This window comes from Herpailurus yagouaroundi, unplaced genomic scaffold (genome assembly GCF_014898765.1).
Source record: "Herpailurus yagouaroundi ecotype Mexico unplaced genomic scaffold, PumYag 77, whole genome shotgun sequence".
Taxonomy (NCBI): domain Eukaryota; kingdom Metazoa; phylum Chordata; class Mammalia; order Carnivora; family Felidae; genus Herpailurus; species Herpailurus yagouaroundi.
Window position 1 is genome coordinate 98934702 of NW_024412388.1, and position 27311 is coordinate 98962012.

The window sequence follows — 27311 nt, forward strand, 5'->3', positions numbered from 1 at the left end:
GCTGTGGGCTTTTCATAAATGGCTTTTATGATCTTTAAGTATGTTCCTTCTATCCCGACTTTCTCAAGGGTTTTTATTAAGAAAGGGTGCTGGATTTTGTCAAAGGCCTTTTCTGCATCGATTGACAGGATCATATGGTTTTTCTCTTTTTTTTTGTTAATGTGATGTATCACGTTGATTGATTTGCAAATGTTGAACCAGCCCTGCATCCCAGGAATGAATCCCACTTGATCATGGTGAATAATTCTTTTTATATGCCGTTGAATTCGATTTGCTAGTATCTTATTGAGAATTTTGGCATCCATATTCATCAGGGATATTGGCCTGTAGTTCTCTTTTTTTACTGGGTCTCTGTCTGGTTTTGGAATCAAAGTAATACTGGCTTCATAGAATGAGTCTGGAAGTTTTCCTTCCCTTTCTATTTCTTGGAATAGCTTGAGAAGGATAGGTATTATCTCTGCTTTAAACGTCTGGTAGAACTCTCCTGGGAAGCCATCTGGTCCTGGACTCTTATTTGTTGGGAGATTTTTGATAACCGATTCAATTTCTTCGCTGGTTATGGGTCTGTTCAAGCTTTCTATTTCCTCCTGATTGAGTTTTGGAAGAGTGTGGGTGTTCAGGAATTTATCCATTTCTTCCAGGTTGTCCAATTTGTTGGCATATAATTTTTCATAGTATTCCCTGATAATTGTTTGTATCTCTGAGGGATTGGTTGTAATAATTCCATTTTCATTCATGATTTTATCTATTTGGGTCATCTCCCGTTTCTTTTTGAGAAGCCTGGCTAGAGGTTTGTCAATTTTGTTTATTTTTTCAAAAAACCAACTCTTGGTTTCGTTGATCTGCTCTACAGTTTTTTTAGATTCTATATTGTTTATTTCTGCTCTGATCTTTATTATTTCTCTTCTTCTGCTGGGTTTAGGCTGCCTTTGCTGTTCTGCTTCTATTTCCTTTAGGTGTGCTGTTAGATTTTGTATTTGGGATTTTTCTTGTTTCTTGAGATAGGCCTGGATTGCAATGTATTTTCCTCTCAGGACTGCCTTCGCTGCGTCCCAAAGCGTTTGGATTGTTGTATTTTCATTTTCGTTTGTTTCCATATATTGTTTAATTTCTTCTCTAATTGCCTGGTTGACCCACTCATTCGTTAGTAGGGTGTTCTTTAACCTCCATGCTTTTGGAGGTTTTCCAGACTTTTTTCTGTGGTTGATTTCAAGCTTCATAGCATTGTGGTCTGAAAGTATGCATGGTATGATTTCAATTCTTGTAAACTTATGAAGGGCTGTTTTGTGACCCAGTATATGATCTATCTTGGAGAATGTTCCATGTGCACTCGAGAAGAAAGTATATTCTGTTGCTTTGGGATGCAGAGTTCTAAATATATCTGTCAAGTCCATCTGATCCAATGTCTCATTCCGGGCCCTTGTTTCTTTATTGACCATGTGTCTGGATGATCTATCCATTTCTGTAAGTGGGGTGTTAAAGTCCCCTGCAATTACCACATTCTTATCAATAAGGTTGCTTGTGTTTATGAGTAATTGTTTTATATATTTGGGCGCTCCGGTATTCGGCGCATAGACATTTATAATTGTTAGCTCTTCCTGATGGATAGACCCTGTCACTATTATATAATGTCCTTCTTCATCTCTTGTTACAGCCTTTAATTTAAAGTCTAGTTTGTCTGATATAAGTATGGCTACTCCAGCTTTCTTTTGGCTTCCAGTAGCATGATAAATATGAACTCCTTATTCTTAAGAATGGCTTAACCATTACTCATCTGTGACTATGGGTGTCTTGCAGGCAGGGCTGTATTTCATTAAGTCTCTGTGTAATTCAATGCCTAGCATGTTGCTGTGTACATAATAGCTAAAGAGTTGTTAGGATGAATGAATGTATGTTTAATCTTCTCATTTAAACTGGAAACAATTTCCTGGTACTAAGTAACTAATTCTCTGTGATTCTGCAGACTCATAAGCACTGAAATGTATTCATTTAAGTTACTTTTCATTGTGTCCCATATGCGGTATATCTTTTATTTTTTCTCTTTGTTTCAGTTGGGAGATCTTCTATTGACCTGTTACGTAATCCCACCTTCTGTGTCTAATTTGCTTTTCTTTTTAATTTATTTTTAAAATATTTAAATTATTTTTAAAATTTTATTTAAATCCAAGTTAACATATAGTGTAATAATGATTTCATAAGTAGAATTTAGTGATTCATCACTTGCATGTAATACCCAGTGCTCACCCCAGCAAGTACCCTCCTTAATGCCCATTCCCCCTTTAGTCCATCCCCCCACCCCATCCAATACCCCTCCAGCAACCTTCAGTTTGTTCTCTGTACTTTAAGAGTCTCTTATGGTTTGTCTCTCTCTCTGTTTTTATCTTATTTTTCCTTCCCTTTCCCTATGTTCATTTCTTTTGTTTCTTAAATTGCACATATGAGTGAAATCACACGATATTTATCCTTCTCTGACTGACTCATTTCAGTTAGCATAGTACACTTTAGTTCCATCCATGTTGCTGCAAATGGCAAGATTTCATTTTTTTTGATCGCTGAGTAATTTTCCTTTGTTTATATATACCACATCTTCTTTATCCATTCGTCAGTCAATGGACATTTGGGATCTTTCCATAATGTAGCTATTGTTGATAGAGCTACTATAAACATTGGGATGTATGTGCCCCTTTGAATCAGCATTTTTGTATCCTTCAGATAAATACCTAGTAGTGCAATTGCTGGGTTGTAGGGTAATTCTACATCTGTTGTTTCCTGAGTTGTTAATATTAGCCATTCTGACCAGTGTGAGGTGGTATCTCATTGTGGTTTTGATTTGTATTTCCCTGATGATGAGTGATATTGAGCATCTTTTCATGTGTCTGTTAGCCATCTGGATGTCCTCTTTGGAAAAGTTCACGTCTTCTGCCCATTTCTTCACTGGGTTATTTGTTTTTTGGGTATTGAGTTTGGTAAGTTCTTTATAGGTTTTGGATACTAACCAATTATCCAGTATGTCATTGCAAATATCTTTTTCCATTCCATTGGTTGCCTTTTAGTTTTGTTGATTGTTTCCTTCACTGTGCAGAAACTTTTTGTATTGATGAAATATAATAGTTATTTTTGCTTTTGTTTCCCTTGCCTCCGGAGACATGTCTAGAATAAGTTGCTGTGGCCGTGGTCAAAAAGATTGCCTGTTTTCTCCTCTAGGATTTTGATGATTTTCTGTCTTACATTTAGGTCTTTCATCCATTTTGAGTTTATTTTTGTGTAAGACAGTGGTCCGGGTTCATTCTGCGTGTCACTGTCCAGTTTTCCCAACATCATATGCTGAAGGGACTCCCTTTTTTCTACTGGATAGTCTTTCCTGCTTTGTCAAAGATTAGTTGACCATACATTTGTGGGTCTATTTCTGGGTTCTCTATTCTGTTCCATTGATTCGTGTGTCTGTTTTTGTGCCAATATCATACTGTCTTTTTGATTACAGCTTTGTAATACAGCTTGAAGTCCAGAATTGTGATGCCTCCAGCTTTGGTTTTCTTTTTTAACATTACTTTGGCTATTCAGGGTTTTTTCTGGTTCCATACAAATTTTAGAATTCTTTGTTCTGGGCTCTGTGAAGAATGCTGGTGTTATTTTGATAGGGATTGCATTGACTACATAGAGTGCTTTCTGTAGTATTGACATTTTAACAATATTTGTTCTTCCAATCCATGAGCATGGAATGTTTTTTCATTTCTTGTGTCTTCTGTAGTTTTCAGCATATAGATCTTTTATCTCTTTGGTTAAGTTTATTCCTCGGTATTTTATAGTTTTCAGTGCAGTTGTAAATGGGATCAATTCCTTGATTACTCTTGCTGCTGCTTCGTTATTGGTGTATAGAAATTCCACAGATTTCTGTACGTTGATTTAATATCCTATGACTTTGCTGATTTCATGTATCAGTTGTAGCAGTTTTTTGGTGGAGTCTTCTGGGTTTTTCATATCGAGTATCATGTCATCTGTGAATAGTGAAAAGTTGACTTCTTCCATGTGGATTTGAATGCCTTTTATTTCTTTTTGTTGTCTGAATGTTGAGGCCGGGACTTCCAACACCATCTTGAACAACAGTGGTGAGAATGGACATCTCTGTCATGTTCTTGACCTTAGAGGGAAAGCTCTCAGTTTTTCCCCATTGAGGATGATACTAGCTGTGGGTCTTCCCTATATGGCATTTGTGATGTTGAGGTATGTTCCTTTTTGTCCCTGCTTTCTTGAGGGTTTTTATCAAGAAAGGATGCTGTATACTGTCAAATGGTTTTTCTCTCTTTAGAGGATCATGTAGTTCTTTTTATTTTTTATTAATGTGATGTATCATGTTGGTTGATTTGTAGATGTTGAACCAGTCCTGTATCCCAGGAATAAATCCCACTTGATCGTGGTGAATAATTCTTTTAATGTAATGTTGGATTTGGTTTGCTGGTATCTTGTTGGGAATTTTTGCATCCATGTTCATCAGGGAAATTGGGCTGTGGTTCTCCTTTTTAGTGGGGGTCTTTATCTAGTTTTGGAATCCAGATAGTGGCTGGTCTTATAGAATGAGTTTGGAAGCTTTTTTGCCATTTGTATTTTTTGGAACAGTTTCAAAAGAATAGGTATTAACTCTTATTTAAATGTTTGGTAGAATTCCCCTGGAAAGCTGTCTGGCCCTGGAGTCTTGTTTGTTGGGAGGTTTTTGAGTAAGATTTAATTTCTTCAGTGGTTATGGGTCTATTCAAATTTTCTTTTTTTTCTTTTACATTTATTATTTATTTTTGAGAGACAGAATGAGACAGAGCACAAGTGGGAGAGGGGCAGAGAGAGAACGAGACACAGAATCCAAAGCAGGCTCCAGGCTCCGAGCTTCAGTTTCAAGGCTTCGGGTTCCTTGGACCACTCAGGTCATGGGAACCTGGGCTGCAAATCTGCTTGAGGATTGGTTTCCTTTGGCTTCCTTTACATAAACAGTGTCTCAGCTTATTGTATAGAGGTTTAGTTCTTGGATTCCTTTCCTTTTTTAATGTTTGTTTATTAAAAAAAATTTTTTTTTCAACGTTTTTAATTTATTTTTGGGACAGAGAGAGACAGAGCATGAACGGGGGAGGGGCAGAGAGAGAGGGAGACACAGAATCGGAAACAGGCTCCAGGCTCCGAGCCATCAGCCCAGAGCCTGACGCGGGGCTCGAACTCACGGACCGCGAGATTGTGACCTGGCTGAAGTCGGACGCTTAACCGACTGCGCCACCCAGGCGCCCCAATGTTTATATTTGAGAGAGCGAGAGGAGAGCGAGGAAAGCTGGGGAGAGGTGGAGAGAGAGAGGGAGACACAGAATCTGAAGTAGCCTCCAGGCTCTGAGATGTCAGCACAGAGCCTGACATGGGGCTTGAACCCATGAAGTGCAAGATCATGACCTGAGCCGAAGTGGGACGCTCAATTGACTGAGCCACCCAGGTGCCTCAGTTCTTGGATTCTTTGTCTTATACAGTCTTTTTGGGTTTTCATGTTTCTTTTCCTGACCTCATTTTTTCATCACCTCATTTCAAATCAAAAGTCTAACTTTGCCAGGATCTGCAAATGCTTTCAGGGCAAAAGAGGGTTTCTGTGCTTATCTTACTTCTCCAAGTTTCTGTTTTCTCCTTCACTTGGTCCTGGTAATTTCTTACGATTTTGTCAGGAGCTTAATGATTTTAATATTCTTAATATTTGATCCTGGGTTTTTATTCCTTTTTAGAGGAATGTTTGAATGACATACCTTACTCATTACCCCAATGGAATTTTCAGTTTCAGTTTTATAAATGTCATTTCTAGGGGCGCCTGGGTGGCTCAGTCGGTTAAGCGTCCGATTTTGGCTCAGGTCACGATCTTGCGGTTCGTGAGTTCAAGCCCCACGTCGGGCTCTGTGCTGACAGCTCAGAGCCTGGAGCCTGTTTCAGATTCTGTGTCTCCCTCTCTCTCTCTGACCCTCCCCCGTTCATGCTCTGTCTCTGTCTCAAAAATAAATAAATGTTAAAAAAAATTAAAAAAAAAAGTCTTTTCTAGAAGTCTTATTTAGTTTATAGATATCTTCCTTTTTTAGTTTTTAAAGAATGTTATAATACTTTTTTTTTTTAATCCACAGCCAGTAATTCTAACATCTGAAATTTTTGCAGATCCAAGTATGCCTTTCATTTATTATGCTGACTTTGCTCATGGTGCTTTGTTTTCTCTTGTGATTTTGAGGTCATGTAACTTCATCTGTGGAACTTCTTTAAGACTTGGATTGGAAGTAAATTTCTACAGAGAAAATTTGCATTAGCAGTTCTGGAATCCTGGGTGAACTTAAGGACATTTCAAATTAAGTTTCGGCTTGGAGCTTTTTAGGACATTCAAGCAGCATACATTCAGTTCTCATACATGCTGAAGTACTAGTTTGTGATTATGATTTCTCAGAGGAGACATTTATTACCAGACTATATAATAAATAGTACCATAGCAGACACCATAGTCTTTGGTAATCATTTCCTCTCTCCAGATCTATTTTTCCCATTTTGTTTTCAGAGGTGGACCACTAACCTTTTCATTTCTACACAGATTTTCAGAGTGGAACTTTAAAAAAATATGAACTTGAAACATTCTGTGGTCTAGCATCTTTCATCATTTTTCATAGTCTTTATGACTTCTGAACTACCTCTGAACAACTCATATAAATCCTGTTATCTTGTCCTTGTTATTTTTCTAACCGTAATTGCTATGATTCTTCCCTCTTACTTTATGTTTCATGCTACTGAAATGCATTTCATTTAGACATTTAGATGTGTCATCTTGTCTCTTTCATTTTTGTCTTTGTACATGCTCTTTGACCTGTCTGTGATATTTCTTTCTCTCCTAGCTCCCACTACTCTTATTAATTCTTACTGGCTTTCAAATGTTTGAACTGATCTGTCACTTTCTGGAAGCCTTCCTTGAACTTTCCCTCTTTATGTCTGTCTCCCCTTACCTCTAACTTTTATTGATCCTTTTTGGCTTAGGTTCCCCGTCTGTATATTTCCAGAATTTCTGAGTGAGTGCCCATCAGCAGTTATCATTGATTATTTGTCTGCTTGCATTGTAAATACCATGAATTTTTAAGGCCCAGTTTCTAGTTTACACCATTATTATCATACTAATCGTTAACACTAATTGACTATATATGCTAGACACTGTGATTAAACATTTTAAGTTGCATTATTTTGTTTAATCCTTCAAGATATGAATAACTATGATTATTCTCTTTCTCCAGTTGAGAAAAGTAGTGACAGACTACTTTATTATCATGCCTAAGTTTAGGTAGCTAGTAAGAGGACATAGAATAATTTGAATCCAGGGAAGAGCATGAACTTCTTTTTTCACCCTATTTTTTCCATGAGGTTTAAAAGTAGAATGCACACATATAAAGCACATAGACTAGTACGTAACATTTAGTATTTAATAAATATTAGCTATAGAGTCAAAAGCCTTTTTTATCATATGTCAATATATAAATGTAATATTTTAAAAAACTCTAAAAATCAAGATGTGCAATGATAAAAATAAAGTATTGAATAATTTCACCATTAAGAGGTAAATAACTTGCAATATTTTTGTATTGTTTCCTTTCATATGCATTATTTCTATAAATACCATTTAAACTTGCCCTTTTTATTCTGCCCTTTTTATTTAATACATATTCTGTGAATATGTATTCCAATTTGGAATAAATGAAGTCCATTATCTTTTATAGTGGTTACATGGTATGCCATTGTGTGTATGTACCATCATAATTTAATTTATCTCCTATTGAATATTTAGATTGTTTCCTTTGTTTAGCTATTATTAAAATGTAGCATCAAACATCCTCATGTTTACTGGTGAGTACTTGGGAGTTAATAGTCTTGACAAGTCAGTAAAAGTAGATGATGGCCAATATCAGTGCATCTATATTTGCATAATTTTCCTTCATTTTGGAGTATCTCATGGAGGAAAGAAAAGTAGTTGAACAAATAATTGGTTTTCTTGGTATGTATTTTTTTATTAAGTACTACCAATCCACAACTCTCTTTTTTAGAATTACAGAATGAAAACTTAAAAGAATCAAATGAGAAGCAGGATCATTTGACATCAGAACTAGAAGATACTAAAACGTCTTTGCAAAGAAGTGTGGTATGATTTAAAAACTGATTCGTGTGTGATAAGCCTCACACTATGAGTCAGTAAATACTTATAAAATGCTAATACTGTGTACAAGGACCCGGAACTTCATCCCAGTCTACAAAATGCTTATAGTTTAATTAGAAACATTGGGTAAAAACGCATAAAAACTATAAGATAGAAGACTCTGCTAAATACCAACAGAGTGATTCAGGCTAAAATTGTTACAGTAGTTCTAAAAATGGAAAAACACTGTGGGCTAAGAAGACTCCATTGGGAGGTTGGGACTATAGGTTGGCTTTGGGAGAATGGTAAATTGAAGTAGGAATACTGAATGGGCATTGAAATTGGCCAGGGTGGGGTAATGGAGGAGGGTGATAGAATAATAAGGAGGGAGGAGAGGCGGCAAAGGCAGATGAGTTCAGTTTTTTTCTTAAGGCCCTTGGATTATAGCTTTTGTTTTGTATTTTATTTCATTTAGATTACTCAGAAGGCTTTAGAGGAAGATTTACAGGTAGCAACAAAAAAAATATATCAGCTCACTGGAGAAAAAGAAACTCAGATGGAAGAATTTAATAAAGCTAAAGCTGCTCATTCATTTGTGGTTACTGAACTTAAAACTTCTGTCGGCAGCTTGAAAGAATTATTGACAACAGAACAGCAAAGGTAAAGCTATTTTTATTTAGCTGATAAAAACAATTTATTTCCAATATTCACTGTATTTTCTATTCATTGTCAAGTGACTTCTAATTCCTATAGTATCTGTAACCAAGTAAGTCTCTTTTTTAATTTATAAAATGGGAATACATTTTAAAAGTTTGTATTAGGTAGGCACGTGTCCTGGGAAAAGATAGCAGGTATTCTTTAGGATAGTTCCCATGCATACTTGGCCACAGAGTCCAGCTATATAAACAAGCTCATAAGTGCTGATGCAGTGATAGGACATATTTAATTAAACTGTGGATCATTATTAGCTTCATAGAAATAACTTCCCAGGTTGTGGGTTTGTTTTAGTTGGGTCTGTAACCTCTCTGATGTATAAAATTAGTACTAGCCTGGTATAGGGTAGGTACTCAAAACATTTTTTTATTAAATTAATGAATTAATGAATATTATATATAAGATATTCATTTGAATTTCATCTAAATAACAGTTTGTCTAAAGCTTGAATTAAAAACTTACTCTGTTTTCACTATATGTGTATTTTTAAAGCTGTGTTATGAGGCCTAAGTTATTATTTTTGTCCCATTAGCATTAGGGTTTAGTAAGTCTAGTAGGATGAAAGACAGGAACACGCTTTTCTGTGAATTCATGACCTGAACCTAGTAGTATTTCTTCTGTACTGCTTATGTATGGTGGTGGAAGAAAAGCTAGTTTTTCTACTTCAGCTCATCTTATATATTCTTTGTTGATCTTATAGGTGATTTTCAAATTTTGAAATTGTAAGTTAGCTTAAGTATCATCTGTTCCAATTATTTTCAGTTAAAAAAAATTTTTTTAAGTATTTATTTTTGAGAGAGAGAGAGAGAGAGGGAAAGAGAGAGAGAACTGGGGAGGGGAGAGAAAAAGGTAGACACAGAATCTGAAGCAGGCTCCAGGCTCCAAGCTGTCAGCACAGAACCCGATGCAGGGCTCAAACCCACCAGCAGCAAGATATGACCTGAGCTGAAGTCGGATGCTTAACTGACTGAGCCACCCAGGGGCCCCCAATTACCTCAGTTTTATAGATGAGGAAGCAGAAAGCTAGAAGAGTTAAGTGGATTGCCCAATTCTCACATTTATATTGTTTCTAAGGCAGAATTCAATGTAACAGTAGTTACATATTCAGTCTCTTTTAAAGTTCTAGGATGCATTAATTTGATTATCATCAATAGCTAAGAGATAAATTGTGACCATAAGCTTTAAGGTTTTATGCAGATATAATTAATATACAACTATGGATTAATAACAGTGATACCTTATTTTGAAATGTTATACTATATGGCATTGTAGGTACTCAAAAATTGTTTAATTGGGTGAATCTGTGAAAGATATATTGTTAAATTGCACCAGTTTTAGTTACTAGGTGAATTGTGATTAAAAGAATGTTTTACATGTAAATTAATATTTTACAAGATTGGAAAAAAGTGAAGATCAATTGAAAATACTTACCATGAAGCTTCAGCAGAAATCAAGTGAACTCGGTAAGATTTAGAGAATAACGTGTATGTGATAATATTAGTCTATTATACAGATATAAATGCTATTTCAGATTATGATATAGTTTCTCCTTTGTCATTTATCAATAATAATTATTTTGTAACTTTTAATTTGATTTTCAAAGACAGAAAATTTAAACCTTAAGAAAGACTATTCTGTACCATTATGCAATTCATAGATGTCTAGAAGTGGAAGGAGCTTAAGAGATGTTTCTAGTTTATTTTTCTTATTTTAGGATTTAGAGGCCTTAATAATTCTTAATGGAAAAGGTCTGTTATATTTTAATTGAATTTTGACATTTTATTGATTAGTCATGTTGGATTATGAACTATCTATAGGAGAATGCTATCCTGTTTTGTCACGTAGTATTGTTAATACTCAATAGATTTCATGGCCAAAAGAGAAAGAAGTTCTGTAGTTGTGAATTTATAACCCTTTAATTAGCTAATCCTAATTTAACTCCTGTATTTCATATTTACAAATCTTCATATGTACAGATGTGGAGAATTATAAAGATATAAAAACATTTTTCCAATTTTGGTGAAAAGAATTATTTTTATAAATTAACTCAGGAATTTGCAGGTGTTTTCTAGACTGTCTCCACAACATTCTGTAAACTTTATTATTTGGTTTGAAAAATTGTGTAATTAAAATAATTGTAAGAAATTTTGCCCTGTTAGGATGTTTGGTTGAACTTCGAAACTTATTTATGCCTTTCCTTTGGCAATGCTTAATCTCCCACTATAGACTAGACCAATCTTTGAGCATCCAAAATTGTACTTTTCAGTGGTAAATAATTCCTTTGGTATTATTTTATATTACAATGACTGTAAATGCATTTTTCATCTAATTTTTAAATCTTCATTCAAAGCATAATGTAGTATTTTAAATCACTGCACATACCTACTTTCTTAGAATTATTCAATTGAATGTGGTAGACTAAGGAATAATTTTAGTCCTTAAAATATCTTTAGTGGATATTTATTTGTAACAATTCAGTCTGATATTGAAGTTAAGTGGCTCTTATTGTCAGATTAACAAATCAAATGCATAAGGTGATTTTTCTCATAATAGAGAACTCTCTAATTTAATGAGAGAAAGGTTGAACACATAAAATCATTAGAGCAATGTTTCCAAAATGAGGGGATGAGCAAGAATTCTATTAAGAGAAGGGAATATTAGAGTTTCTATATCTATTTATTTTATGCTTTGCATATATTTCATAATGACTAGTATAGTACACATATTTATACTTTAAAATTTTACGCGATATATAAGTACGTATTTGTGTTTTATACGTATTTATATATTTGAGGTGAATGCTCACAGACTTGTTGCTGATAGAGATGTGTTAATGCTGATGACAAGAGGAAGCCAAAGGTATCAATGTGGACTGCAGAATTGGAAATGATTCTCTAGAAGAGGTAGATTTTAAAAGTAGACTTTAAGGTATAAAGAGGCTTTGGGTAGTTGTAGAGAATGATGGAATGTGTAAAGCATTATGTGTAGGAGAGCAGCATTAACAATGACATAAGTACTGAGCATTAGCTTATTTCCTTCTTTGGTTAATAGTATAGTTCTCAGAATCAAAATCTTGGATGATATTCTGTACTGTTCTTTCTCCCTTACTTTTCACTTCTAATTGGTTATCCAGTGCTGTTGTTTCTAACTTTTAATATCTATCTAGCTTGTAAGATCTAACTAATTTAACTCTATCTTGCAAATCTTTCTTTTTAAAAAATATTTATTTAGAGGGCACACAAGTGGGGAAGGGGCCAGAGAGAGAGAGAGAGAGAGAGAGAGAGAGAGAATCCCAAGCAGGCTCCATGCTGTCAGTGCAGAGCCCTACCTGTCAGTTTGAGCAGGGCTCAAACTCATGAACCATGAGATCATGACCTGAGCCAAAGTCAGATGCTTAACCGACTAAGCCACCCAGGTGCCTGTGGTTTACATTTTTAGAGGATCACTGCGACTTTTGTATGGCAGATAAATTTGGTGGTGGGTGGGGAATGATGATAGGAAAAGGGCAAAGAGGAGAAATCATATTAGAAGCCGTTTGAGTGGTACAGGCATGAGAGACTATCTTTTAAAAGTGGAATCATATCCCACTTTTGCTAGCATTTGGTGAGCTCTTGAATCTGAGGACACTGTCTTCAGCTCTGAAAAGTTCTCTTAATTCTTCTTTTCTAGTGTCATTGTTCTCTCTCTCTGTAAATTTTGATAGGTGGATTTTAGAAATTCTGAATCTTTTATATTTTTATTTAAAAATTTTTTTTAATGTTTTTTATTCTTAGAGAGAGAGAGAGAGAGAGAGAGAGAGCACGAGTAGGGAAGGGGCAGAGAGAGAGACATAGAATCAGAAGCAGGTTCCAGGCTCTGAGCTGTCAGCACAGAGCCCCAAACGGGGCTTGAACTTAACAAGCCATGAGATCATGGCCTGAGCCGAAGTCAGACGCTTTACCAACTGAGACACTCAGGCGCCCCAATCTTTATATTTTAAAATTTCTCTCTTAAACTCTTTACTTTTTAGTTTATTTTGAGGGGAATTTTGGGAAAAAAGGTTTTTTGGCTTCCCCCTAATAATTCAGTGTTTAGATATGTTTAATTTGCCTTTTTTTGTTTTTGGTAGAGAGCACATGCATGAGCTGGATGGGGAGAGGCAGAGGGAGAGAGAGAGAATCTTTTTTTTTTTAAATTTTTTAAAAAAATGTTTATTCATTTGTTGAGAGACAGAGAGAGAGAGAGTGCATGCACAAGCAGGTGAGTGGCAGAGAGAGAGAAGGAGACACAGAATCCAAACCAGGCTCCAAGCTATCAGCACAGAGCCCCATGCAGGACTTGAACCCATGAACCATGAGATCATGACCTGAGCCAAAGTCGGATGTCCAACCAACTGAGCAATTCCGGTGCCCCAGAGAGAGAATCTTTAAGCAGGCTCCATGCTTAGTGCAGAGCCCGACATGGGGCTAGATCCCATGACCCTGGGATCATGACTAGAGTTGAAATAAAGACTTGGATACTCAAATGACTGAATCACCAGGCACCCCTACTTTGCTGTTTTTAAAGTCTTAGTTACCAAATTTTAAGTTTCTGAGAGCTCTAGGTGATTAATTTCACGGATATTGTATCCTGTTGGAACATACTATACTTAGCAAGATTTCTGCTTCTGTTTGCTCTATTAATTCCTTCTTGAGTTTTATTTTAGTTCTCTGAATTTGGTGCCTAACATTTATGGTTTTGCTTTTCTTCACTAATTGGTGATTTTTGATTATTTACTCATCTAAATATTTGAGAATCTTTTTTCTCCCACATATGTTATAGTGTGATTTTTCTGATTATGTTGGGGGGAGATGGGAGGTACTGTAGGGAAGGGTGGGCTCGGTAGCTAATCTTTTGGATTTAGGGGATTGTTTGTAGAGATCATGAGCTATTTGTGGGCACTGCCTTACCCCTTGGGCTCCAATTCCTAGGATCTTTGATTTAACCTGAGGTGGATTCTGTGGTGGGAGGTATAGTCACCTGGTCTAGTTGTTGCACATAGTCTTCAATGAATTAATGTAGGTGACCCCTCCTCCTTCTAGGATTCTTCAGTATTTTGGTTTGTTTATGGTAGTCTGTCTGGTTTTGTTATTGTTGTAAATATATATATATGATGAGGTTTTGGGGTAATGGTGGGGTCCAGAGCGGACGGCCAAGGAAGAATTCTCGAAGACATCTTTGGTGTAAAAAGTGATTTTATTAAAGCACAGGGACAGGACCCGTGGGCAGGAAGAGCTGTGCTGGGGTTGTGACAGGTAACTGATTATATACCCTCAGGTTGGGAGGGGATTAGGGATAGAGTAACTCTCTAAGGTATTTTGGAAGCAAGGTTTCCAGGACTTTGAGGGGCTAGCTGTGTTAGGAAAACACCATTTATTACCGTTCAGTAAAACCTATCATGAGACCCTTCATATGTATATCAGGGGCCATAAGCTTGGAGTATAATTGCCAGCATATATCTTAGAGGAGTTGAGATAAAGGAAGTTTCCAAAGGAATTTTTTATGTTGAAGTAGACTTACAGATTCCTGGGGGGTCAGGATAAGCCAAGATTTCCTTTTGTCCCTAGCAGAAGTCACTCTGCCTGTTCCAAGGACTTGTCAGTGGGCTGTAGACAGTAAGGCAATTTAATTTTTCATTTGTCTTCGTTTTCCACATCATCATGGCAAACACTTAAATCCCTTTCCTTTATTCTTGGGTAGCCAGGACTGTCTGAGGAATATCACACATATCCCACCTGGGGGTGGGTGGTGCCATTAGCCTGTGTTTTGCCCTCAGCTTGTCCTGCACTCCCTCATCATATATTTTTATATATGATTTATATTTTATATATATATATGTGTGTGTGTGTATATATATATATACACACACACACATATATGTATCTTCTTATCTTTTTTTTTTCAACGTTTATTTATTTTTGGGATAGAGAGAGACAGAGCATGAACGGGGGAGGGGCAGAGAGAGAGGGAGACACAGAATGGGAAACAGGCTCCAGGCTCTGAGCCATCAGCCCAGAGCCCGACGCGGGGCTCGAACTCACGGACCGCGAGATCGTGACCTGGCTGAAGTCGGACGCTTAACCGACTGCGCCACCCAGGCGCCCCAATATATCTTTAAAAAATTTTATGGGAGTGGGGATGAGAGAATGTGAAGATATGCTTAGTCAACTATTTTTAATTAATCCTTGAGTTTGAAAAACTCCTCTTACATAAAATGAAAATTGTGGTTAAATAAGCTTTGCTTGTGACAGGTGTTTCTTTTGACTCCATGCTGGCATTTCCTATTTGTTTGATTTTTCCTTAAAAATTCTGGGGCGCCTGGGTGGCGCAGTCGGTTAAGCGTCCGACTTCAGCCAGGTCACGATCTCGCGGTCTGTGAGTTCGAGCCCCACGTCGGGCTCTGGGCTGATGGCTCAGAGCCTGGAGCCTGTTTCCGATTCTGTGTCTCCCTCTCTCTCTGCCCCTCCCCCATTCATGCTCTGTCTCTCTCTGTCCCAAAAATAAATAAACGTTGGAAAAAAAAAATTAAAAAAAAAATTGTGGGCAATTATTACAATATTTTTTATTTTTCACTTTTGTTTTTTATTATTTTTTAAAAATATTTATTTTTGAGAGAGAGTGTGTGTGCAGGCTGGGGAGGAGCAGAGAGAGAAGGAGACACAGAATCCAAAGCAGGTCCCAGGCTCTGAGCTGTCCACTCAGAGCTTGACGCAGGGCTCAAACTTACGAACCATGTGATCGTGACCCAAGCAGAGGTCAGACACTTACCCAACTGAGCCACCCAAGTACCCCTGTTTATTTTTAATGTACAGAGTCTTGGAAATTTCCAGTAAATCTCTTATATCTCCATTTATTAAAAACCCTTAATTAACAGTGAAGAAAGACAATGTTTCAAATACAGTAAAATTGTAGCTGACAGCTAGGCATCATTTGGGAACTTTGTAGGCAGTTAAAGAATTTAAGAAAGGAGGATAAAGGTGGTTTGGCCTGGAAAAGTTTTATAAATTTATTAGTCTAATACTGAATTAATAAAAGATAGACATAAAAGCCTTGTGTAGAGTGTTATTATTTAGGGTAGGAAAAAAAAAAAGAAGAAGGGTGTCAGCAGAGAAAACAGGAAATGCAAATAACACAAGGTCTTGAAAATCAAAGAAAAATAGAGAGTAGTTGATAGCATTAAATGCCAGAAAGCTCCACAATAAAGAGGACTGAGAATTGTACCACAGAATGGTTATTGAGGATCATAGTTTTAATAATGTAATTATAAATAACGTAATTATAAATATTTATTAAAGTATTTATATTTATAAATACTTATAAATAATGTAAAATAATGTAAGAGATGTAATTAATGTAATGTCATGAGATAGGCATTAGTTTTGCATAGGACTAAGAAAGAAATGTGTAGATAACAAACAGGAATTTGTTTGCAAACCAAAGAAATTGGACAGTAGTAAGAAGAGGCAGAAAGGTCAGTCAGATTGTTTTGTATTCAAATAGATGTTTCGATGGGATGGGGGAAATGAAAGATTCCTTTACAGAGAGTCAGTATATATATATATATATTGGTTATATAAGCAACTAAAGTCTCAGAGGAGGTAGGAATGTTGAAGTCCAGAGTACAATGGTCAGAATTAGCTTGAGAAAAGTGGATCACTTGTCCTTTTTAGTTGAGAGTGAAGATTCAGAGGCCAGGCATTTAGACAGTGATGAATTAAAGGTAAAGGTACATGCTGAGTGACCTCATTCCAAATATATTTGGAATGTGTGTGTGTGTGTGTGTGTGTGTGTGTGTGTGTGTGTGTGTGTGTATTGCTTATTTTGACTAATGAACTCCGGGCTCATTTGGTTGTGGAATTAACTTGATACAAACATTGCTACTAATACATATCCATTATTTTTGCGTAGTTCCATTTGGACCTCCTCTATGCTTTATGGTTCTTTCTTTCTTTTTTATTTTATTTTTTTTACCTAAGGCATTTACTTATTTATTTTTTAATATGAAATTTATTATCAAATTGGTTTCCATACAACACCCAGTGCTCATTCCAACAGGTTCCCTCCTCAACGCCCATCACTCACTTTCCGCTCCCTCCTACCCGTCATCAACCCTCACTCAGTTTATTCTCAGTTTTTAAGAGTCTCTTATGGTTTGCCTCCTTACCTCTATAACTTTTTTCCCCCTCCCCCTCCCCCATGGTCTTCTGTTAAGTTTCTCAGGATCCACATAAGAGTGAAAACATATGGGATCTGTCTTTCTCTGTGTAACATATTTCACTTAGCATAACACTCTCCAGTTCCATCCCTGTTGCTACAAAAGGCCATAATAGCCAAACTATGGAAAGAACCTAAATGTCCATCAACTGATGAATGGATAAAGAAGTTGTGGTTTATATATACAATGGAATACTACTTGGCAATGAGAAAGAATGAAACCTGTCCTTTTATGGTGCTTTCTTTAGTTGCACTAAACCATCTCGGTTTTCTTCCCTTTCAAACTGTGGTATTCTTATTTCTCATCTCTCCTTTCCTGTTCTTCTAATCTGGCTTTTCACATCTTTTATTCTTTTGCTTATTTTAGAAGAGATGACTAAGCTTAAAAATAACAAAGAAGTAGAACTTGAAGAATTGAAGAAAATCTTGGTAAGTATATAGTTTTTCTTATTAATATAGAGCAGTTATTTTTCAAAATAATATGAATCTGTTGACCTAGTCTCATACACTACTTTATATTAGTGTTTTCAGCTAAATATAAAAAAATACATTTGTGTTTTAGTAAACCACATTCTTATCTGTACCAAGTTTTATACTTCTGTCTTGGCTAAAGTGTTTATGTTATTTGAACATGTGTTGACAGTACATTTAAGTAAGAGCAATGCATACGATATAGCTGGTTGTAAATTTGGTATGCCTTTGATACCTTTGAACCATAAAGCTACACTTTTAAGGAAGATATGTATGTTATATATTCAGTAGCTATGTTAAGTGTTCAGATAGAATCACATTTAATGAATTTGTTAGGGTAGGCTTCATTATGTTTTAATTGATTATAATGTGTGGAGCATGGGTGGCAAACTTTTATTTAAAGAACTGGATAGTAAATATTTTAGGCTTTATAAGCTATATACAGAATGTTAATTCTCCTCTCCTCCTATTTCCACACCCCCTTCTCCTCCTCCTCTCTTTTATTTTTAAATAAAATGTAAAAATTATTCTTAGGTCAAGGGCCTACAGAAAGAGATTGTGGGCTGATTTTGTCTAGCAGGCTGTAGTTTGCCAACCCTTGCTATATAGTATTGTTTATGATTATAGATATTTGATGGTGGGTTTAACTTATTGTGTCTCTACCTGACTTTGCAACTCCTGATTCTTCCATCTCTTGGGAAGCATTATTTCCAAATGCTTATCTTTTCTCCACTGAATTGCTTTCAAACTCTTGTGAATAGTAATGTTTACATTGCTTTCAGATTTGATAATGCAGATTTATACTTTAAGTTTCAGCTTGAATATCAGTTGTTTAGGAAACCTCTCTTTAATATTCTTATCTAGTTTAGGTCTCTGTATGGCCTGTTCCCATAGCCACCCTGTACTTTTCCTGTATAGCACTTATCACAAATAGAATTACTTTATTTTTGGTAAAATTATTTAAAGCTTTATTCACCCTTTTGATTCCCCCTTACTTAGCACAGTAGGTGGTATACAGTAGGTCTTCAGTTAATAAATAGTGGAATGAATGTATGCTCCCATAAGGGCTAAGGGCTAAGAATCCATGCCCTGTTTTCCTTGTAAACCTAGTACTTAGTACAGTGACTGACACTTTATGAATATTTGTTGAATGAATGAATACTAAAGCATTATTTTTACTGTGAAGATTCACTCCTATGCAGACAAGAACTGGTTTAGGGTTTTGTTCTATTTGGACAGCAATAGAACACAATCTTGGTCCTTAAAATTATGTTTTGATTGGTAATCTAGCTCTTTGCTTAACTGTATGACTAAGAGCAATTTAACTAAACTCTTGATGCCTCAGATCTCCATCTGTGAAATGCACATAGCTAATGGGGTAGTTGTAAGGGATAAATAAAATAATACATTTGTCCTTTTAACAAACATTTGTTGAGTTTCTATTATGCTATACTCTGGGGGTACGGTTGGGAGCAAATGGATGCATATGCAGCTTTCATGGATCTACAGTCATGAAATACTCACATTTAAATATAAGCAGTCATTCAAAGGTAATATTACAATGGTGACAAAGGCAATAAAGGATTACTTTTCAGTGCTATGAGGCCTATAATTAAGGAATTTGAACTAGTTAGGTCAGGAAAGTCTTTTTTTAAAAAAATAAATATTGAACTGAGATTCAGAGAAGGAAGAGCTTATCAGGTAGAGGAAATATTTATGTGCAAAGTTTCTTTAATAGGAAGGAGTATGGTGAGTACAACCTCAAGTGAAAAGAAGAGAATGGTACAAAATGAGTCCAGAAAGTTAGGTAGTAGGAGCTTGGCAGTTCATGGCCTTTTAAATCTTATCAGGATAATTTTGTATTATCCCAAGAGGTATGGGAAAGTCTAAAGAATTGCAGTAGGGAGTGACTTGGTTTGCATTTTGAAAAGCTCATTTGGCTTGCAGAATTGAGAACAGATTAAGATAGAACAGTTAATTAGACAATCACAGTAGCTAGAGGAGAGATGATTGTAGCTTAGGCTGGGAAGTAGTGGTGAGGAAAAAGTGGATGGTTTTGAGAGATATTTAAGATTTAAATACTTAGGTTGATCCAGGATGATACTAGCATTTGTTGAAGAGATTCTTTTTTCCCCTTGAATTGCTTTTGCACTTTTATAAAAAATCAATTGGCCATATTTGTGTGGATCTGTTTCTGGACTATTTCTGTTTTCTTGATCTATTTGTTATCAATTCACTGACATATTAGTGTTTTGATTTCTGTAGCTTAAGAGTTAGTCTTAGATTTGGGTAGTGTGGTTCCTCTGGCTTTAATATTCTTTTTCAAAATTGTTTTAGCTATCCTAGTTCCTTTATCATCTAGATTTTCAGCTTGTCTATTATCTAAGGAAATCCTACCAGAATTATGATTGTAATTGTGATTGTAATTGTAATTGTGATTATGATTGTGATTGTATGAAATCAAGCTAGGTTGAATTGCTGTTATTACTTATGTTGGGTCTTCTAATATATGAACATGGTATCTGTCCATTTGTATAGATCTTCCTTCATTCTTTAGCATTTTTTAGTTTTCAACATACAGATCTGTACATGTTGTATTTATACCTAAATATTTCCTTTCTGGAAAGTGTTTTAAGTAGTATTTAAAAGTACTTTTCTCAAAAAACCTGTATTTTTCCAGTTGTACATTACTAGCAGGTGGGGATACAATAGCTTTATGCATTGGCCTTGTATCCTACAGTCTTGCCAAAATCATTTATTTTTTTTATTTTTTATTTTTTTAATGTTTGTTTATTTTGAGAGAGAGAGAGAGGGAGAGATGATGTCAGTGCTGAACCCGATGTGGGGCTCAATCTCATGGCTGGTGAGGTCATGACCTGAGCGGAAACCCAGAGTCAGATGTTTTAATCCACTGAGCCACCCAGGTACCCCTTTTCAAAATGACTTACTAGTTCTTGGAGTTTTTTGCACATTCCTTATAATTTTCTATGTAGACAGTTATTTTGTCTGCAAATAAGGACAGTTGTATTTCTTTTTTTCTTGTCTAACTGCACTGGCTCAGACTTCCCAGTATGATGTTGAAAAGGAGTGGTGACCATGTACATCTTTGATGTGATCTTAAGGGAAAATATTCAGTGTTTCACCATTAAATATGATGTTTAATTCTAGTTTTGTTTTTTTTTTTTTTTGGTGGAAGTGCCCTTCTGTTCCTAGTTTAAGCTTTTTTGTTATGAATCTGTGTTGAATTTTGTCAAGTGCTTTTTCTGTGTTTACTGATATGATCATGTTGTTTTTCTTATTTAGAATATTAATATTCTAATCAATGTCATACATTGATTTTCAAATATTGAACCAGGCTTGCATTTCTGGGATAAATCCCAGTTGGTGTGGTGTATTATTCTTTTTCTAAATTGTTGAATTTATGAATATTTTGTTGAGGATTTTTGGTTTTGTGTTCTTGGGAAGTCTATAGTTTTCTTCAGTGGTCTTTATCTGGTTTTGGAATCAGGCTAATATGGGCCTCATAAAATGAGTTGGGAAGCATTTCTTTCATTTCTGTTTTCTGGAAGAGATTGTATACAACTAGTGTTATTCTTTAAACATTTGGTAGAATTCTCTGGTGAAATCATCTGGACTTAGAGATTCTTTTTTTGGCAAGATTTTAAACTATGAATCTAATGTTTTTCATTATTACAGAACTGTTAAGGTGACCTGTTTTATCTTAGGTGATTTGGTAGTTTGTGGTTTCTAAGGAATTAGTCCATTTCATTGAAGTTGTCAACTTTCTGTGCATAGAGTTGTTTGTAGCATTCTGTTATTTTTTTTTCAACGTTTTTTTAAATTTATTTTTGGGACAGAGAGAGACAGAGCATGAACGGGGGAGGGGCAGAGAGAGAGGGAGACACAGAATCGGAAACAGGCTCCAGGCTCTGAGCCATCAGCCCAGAGCCTGACGCGGGGCTCGAACTCACGGACCGCGAGATCGTGACCTGGCTGAAGTCGGACGCTTAACCGACTGCACCACCCAGGCGCCCCTCTGTTATTTTTTTTAATATCTATGGAGTCTATAGTCTATACTCTTTGATTACTAACATTGGTGATTGGTGTCTTCTGTCTTGTCAGTCTTGATAGAAGTTTATTGATTTTACTGACCTTTTCAAAATAACCAGCTTTGTGTTTTGTTGATTTTTCTCTACTGTTTTTCCATTTTCAGTTTCATCAGTTTTGGCTCTTATCTTTATTATTTCCTTTCTTCTACTTGCTTGGGTTTATTTTGTTCTTTTTCTAGGTTCTTAAGATGAAAACCTAGATTGTTGTTTTGAGACCTTTCTTTTCCATTTAAACATTTAATGCTATAAATTTACTTTAATCACTTCCTTAACTGCATCCCACAAATTTTGATATCTTGTATTTTCATTTTTATTTAGGTTAAAATATTTTCTAATTTCTCGATTTCCTCTTTGACCCTGGGGTTATTTAGAAGTCTGTTATTTAATTTCCATGTATTTGGAGATTTTCCTCTTTTACTTATTTCTAGTCTCCATTATGGTTCAAGAATATACTTTATTATTTAAATTTATAAAGGATATAATCTGTCTTAGTAAATGTTCCATGTGTACTTGAAAAGAATGTGCATTCTGCTGTTGTTAGGTTCTATATGTGTTCTTTAAATGTTAGTTAGATTCATTTGATTGATGGTTTTGTGAAAATCTTCAGTGTTGTCGATTTTTTTTTTGTCCTGTTCTATTATTACTGAGGGGTGTTAACATCTCCTATTTTGATTTAGTAATTGTCTATTTCTCTATAATTATGTCAATGTTTGCTTCACGTACTTTGAATTTCTGTTATAAGTCTCACATTCATATAGAACTATTCTGTCTTCCTGACAAATAGACCTTTGATCATTATTAATATCTCTCTTTATCTCTGACAGTATCTTTTTGTCTTGAAGAATGTTTATGGTTTGCAAGGTATATCTTTCAAACTGGATTAGTCTTTTATTTGTAAACACTTGTGTATATGTATATATGTAGTCTGTATATAATTGGGTCTTCCTATGCACTATTGCTAGAGTTAGCTTTTTAAATCACAGATGCGATCATGTTATAGCTGTATTAAAATTTTAAATAGCTCCACTGTTGTGATCTCATGCTTAAGTAAACAACATGAAAATTGACTTAAATCTATGTTGGATAACAGGAGGAGTTGATAGTAATTAAGCACCTGTAAGTAAAGAGTTAATGGTTGTTTTATACTTAGTCTTGCTCACTTTCTAGAGCTGTGCCATCCAGTATGGTAACTAGAGGCCAAATGTGGCACTTAAATTTAAATTAATTAAAATAGACCAAATTAAAAAAAACAAGTCAGTTCCTCAGCTCCAGTAGCCACATTTGAAGTGATCAGTAGCTACCGCATGTTCCTGTTATTGCAGAAAGTTCTATTGTATAGGACCCATCTAAAGCAAAGATTGACAGAATTCTTCTTTAAAGGGGCAGTAGCAAATTTTTAGGCCAGTAGCAAATTTGTGGGCCATGTGGTTGGTCTCTCTTGCATCTATACAGCTTCGTTGTTACAAGGCAAAATGGGAATATACAATACATAAATATGTTGGCTGTATTACAGTAAAGCTTTATTAAAAACAAGTAGGGACTGGATTTGGCCTGTGGGCTGTAGTTTGTTGATCCTTGATCGTCTAGAACATTGAATTTAATTCTTTTTTTTTTCAATATATGAAATTTATTGTCAAATTGGTTTCCATACAACACCCAGTGCTCATCCCAAAAGATGCCCTCTTCAATACCCATCACCCACTCCCCCCCTCCCAACCCCCATCAACCCTCAGTTTGTTCTCAGTTTTTAAGAGTCTCTTATGCTTTGGCTCTCTCCCACTCTAGCCTCTTTTTTTTTTTTTTTCCTTCCCCTCCCCCATGGGTTTCTGTTAAGTTTCTCAGGATCCACATAAGAGTGAAAACATATGGTATCTGTCTTTCTCTGTATGGCTTACTTCACTTAGCATAACACTCTCCAGTTCCATGCACGTTGCTACAAAGGGCCATATTTCAACATTGAATTTAATTCTTGATACCTTATTTAAAATTGTATATTGACAAAGGAATCCTCGGGGAATGAAGTAATTTAAAACCATTTCATAGGAAGAATGCTAATAAGAATTAGAGATTTTAGAATGGTTAAGAGAAAAAAGTTAGGGAGTGTTGATAATTCTCTTCAAATGTTTGTCAGCTATCATGTAAAAAAGGAATTAGACTTCTATGCGACTAAGAAAGGCAGAACAATGACAATTGCATGGAAGTTATAGGGAAGCACGTTTTAGTGCAATATAAAGACAAACAGGATTGGTAGGATAGTGAATGACTAATAAATGCTAATAAATTGGAGTGAATTATGCATAAGATAAGGTTTGAATTCAATGACCTGTCTGATTTTTTTTAAATAAAAAATTTTAGGGCTCTGTTTATTCAATCCTTTGTTATCATATTTAGTTTTGGAATTAACTTATTAATTACTTGTTTTCTCTTTTTAAAAAATTTTAGCCAAAGAGAAACTCGTAAGTCTCTTCACTCTAGTTAGGTAGTTTGATCATTTTGCATACGTTTGTGCTTTGGTTGTCATGATTTATGGTGTTCTTAAATAGGTAGAAAACCAAAAGCTTTTAGATGAAAAGAAACAATTTGAGAAGATTGCTGAAGAATTAAAAGGAACACAGCAAGAACTGACTGGTCTTCTCCACACCAGAGAGGTTTGTTTAGAAAAGATACATTTTGTCCTGCAACATTTTGTTAGTAGAGTACAGATTTACAGAATAGATTATGGTATAGCTATTAGCTTTGTGAAAGATTTCTTCACAAAATTCCTTTCAAAGGAAGTGTTCCTGCTACATTTAATGTACTAATGATTAATGTGAAACACATCTAGAAAATCTTCATATTCTAATGTGGGAGAGAGAGGTCAGCATTTAAGATATCAGGAGTATGCATCATGCTATGGTTTATAACAATCACATTTTTGATGTCTTCTGTATTCTTAATTTAAACGTTTAAAATTTAACTTTTGTTAAGTTCTTAGTTTACAATAATTTTTATAGTGCTTATGTTATAATTTTGGAATATTTTTTTATTTTATAAAGGTATTTTTTCAATCCATAACAGTATTACGTTGTAACTATACAATAGTTTAAAATAGTAAGAACAGCTTAGTTTTTAAGATACTACCTGACTTCATTAATTATTATATTTTTTCTTGATAATATAACATTTTAATGGAGATTAACTACCTGGTTGAGTAAAACTGATGAAAATATTTTATAATTTGTAAAAATAATTTTACTGGCTGAGCTTTAGAATATCAAGATGGAATTTACTTGTATTACATTTGTCATTATTCATTATTCTAAAATTATAATGCTTTTGGTATTAAGTCTATTAGATTTTAAAATGTGACATTTTCTTACCAAATTTTTGCCTAATATATGAGTTGATTACAGATTGGCCATACTTTTAAAATAAGAATATTGTAAAAATGTTTGCTGTGATTATACACATTTATTTTCCAGAGAAAAGTGCATGATTTGGAAGTACAGTTAACTGCCATTGTGACAAGTGAGCAACATTATTCCAGACAGGTTAAAGAGCTGAAAACTGAACTTGAAAATGAGAAGTAAGTTTTCTATCTATGAATAACTTACATATGTCATTTTTAAGCTTTCTGGTAGTTAATAAATTAGTAAATTATATTCAATATTTATTTGAATGGGGTTAAAGTTGTATTTATTCCTAATTAGAGATCAAAATAATTTATTAATTTTACTGCTAATGAAATTAACAATGGTGTGTGTGTGTATATATATATATATATGTATGTATATACATATACACATATACATATATAGACACACATATATACATATACACACCATTGTTAATATATATATACAGATAAATACATATACATATATACATACACATATACATATAATTGACATAAAAAGAGTATATCACAAAGTTGAGAACTTCTTTAGAATATCAATATATTACTTTTCTTGGCAATACTTAGTTCCTCATAAAAATAATTATTTGCAATTCTACCCATTTATTTTGATTGCTTGTTAAATTATTTCATAGATTTGTTTTGGTGAAGTAACAAAATACATACACGTCATTGAATTCTGGGTAAAACTTATTAACCAAAGTTCCTTTTAGTAAATGGACTGGTTATTTATACGTTAGTTTAATGTTTCCTATTTCAACCTTTCAAAGCTATGTTTTCTTTTTCAACCTTTCATTTTCTAATCTACTCTTTGATGAATTTCCAGTATTGGTTAAGTAGGAGAAGAATATAGGTGCTTGCTACTGAAATAATTCCATAGAACCACACAGTTCCCCCTTCTTTGATTTAAAATTGATCCTGACTGCACTAATAGCAGTAGTAATCTCTCTTCCAGTGTGGAGTATTTGAGATCTTGTAAGAGCAGTTTAAGTGTTGCGCACAAAAATTAAACCTCATTTTACTTATTTTAATGAAAATATTTTGTTAAAAATAGCTCATGCCTCATGTACTACTATAATCAAATCACCAGAAGTTTGGAATAGTTTTGAGACCGTCTACTAGAGAAAAAAAATTATATGAGAAAGTAAGACACCCTTCAAAATTTGTGGAAAAGTATGGGGAGATGAGGTGTAGGGAATATGCAAGGAAATCTGTGGCATCTTAACTTAGTGTTGAAAATTTCAAACGTGTAAAGTAGAGGGAATAATGTAATGAAGCAGCACATAGCTATCACTGCATTTCAGAAATTATTAATTAATGGCCAATCTTATTTATATTCCCAGCCCTTTCTCCCTTTCCCCTAAGATTATCTTGAATTAAATTCTACATCATATAGTTTAATAGGTAAATATTTAGGTCTGACGTGTTTTTTAAAAACAGGCTTAAGACTACTGAACTAAATGCAAGCTGCAACAGGCTTTCACTGGCGAACAAAAAATTAGCACAAGAAACAAGTGAAATGGCCCTAGAACTCAAGAAACAGCAAGAAGATACTGATGTGAGTTGTAAAAGAAAGTACCAGTGACTTAGTTTTCTAACCTGTAAATATAGGGGGCTCGAATAGATGACTTTCCAAGATTCTTTACCCTTTACAAATCTGATTATCTTAAAGCTGATCCTCTGTTTCAGAAGAAAAATATGCATATTGATTTAGATGGTGATAATGGGCAACAGACTATAGAACTACCCATTGATAAAGTTAATTTTAAGCGTTAGGATTTTTATGAATATTTATTCAACAAGTATTTATCAGGTAAATCATATGACAATGTGGAGGATACAACGATGAATAAAATACCTTCTTTCCTCATTAAGATCTTATGACTCAAGAGAAGAACTAAATGCTCAAATAACTTAAAATACTATGTTATATGTGTTGTTTTTGGGACAAAGTGTTATCTTCTTCCTTGGAGGAAGAGAAGGCTTCAGAGAGAACATAACATTGATTTTGGTCTTAAAAGATGACTGATTATAAGTTCAGTAGGTAATAGTGAATGGAAAAGCATTCCTTGAAGTCACAACAATATGAACAAGGATAGAAGGCCTTAAAGTATCACTGGGAGACAATAAGTAAGACTTGCTTTTTAGCTGCTGTATAGAGATTACTAGGGGAATAATTAAAATCAGGCTGGAAAAATAGTATGTAACTATGCAAGTTAAATAGCTC

The 27311-nt window shown here is 34.8% G+C and overlaps 1 protein-coding gene across 4 annotated transcripts in view; it reads left to right on the forward strand.

The window, feature by feature from the left end:
* SYCP1 (synaptonemal complex protein 1) overlaps nt 1-27311 on the forward strand; it is a 122273-nt gene that overhangs the window by 33405 nt on the left and 61557 nt on the right. For all 4 annotated transcript variants that reach the window (XM_040471396.1, XM_040471397.1, XM_040471398.1 and 1 more), the window contains 7 exons: nt 8076-8170; nt 8640-8824; nt 10274-10341; nt 17478-17539; nt 24234-24338; nt 25152-25255; nt 26525-26642. In XM_040471396.1, the coding sequence (XP_040327330.1) occupies nt 8076-8170; nt 8640-8824; nt 10274-10341; nt 17478-17539; nt 24234-24338; nt 25152-25255; nt 26525-26642 (737 nt within the window). The remainder of the gene's footprint in view (nt 1-8075; nt 8171-8639; nt 8825-10273; nt 10342-17477; nt 17540-24233; nt 24339-25151; nt 25256-26524; nt 26643-27311) is intronic.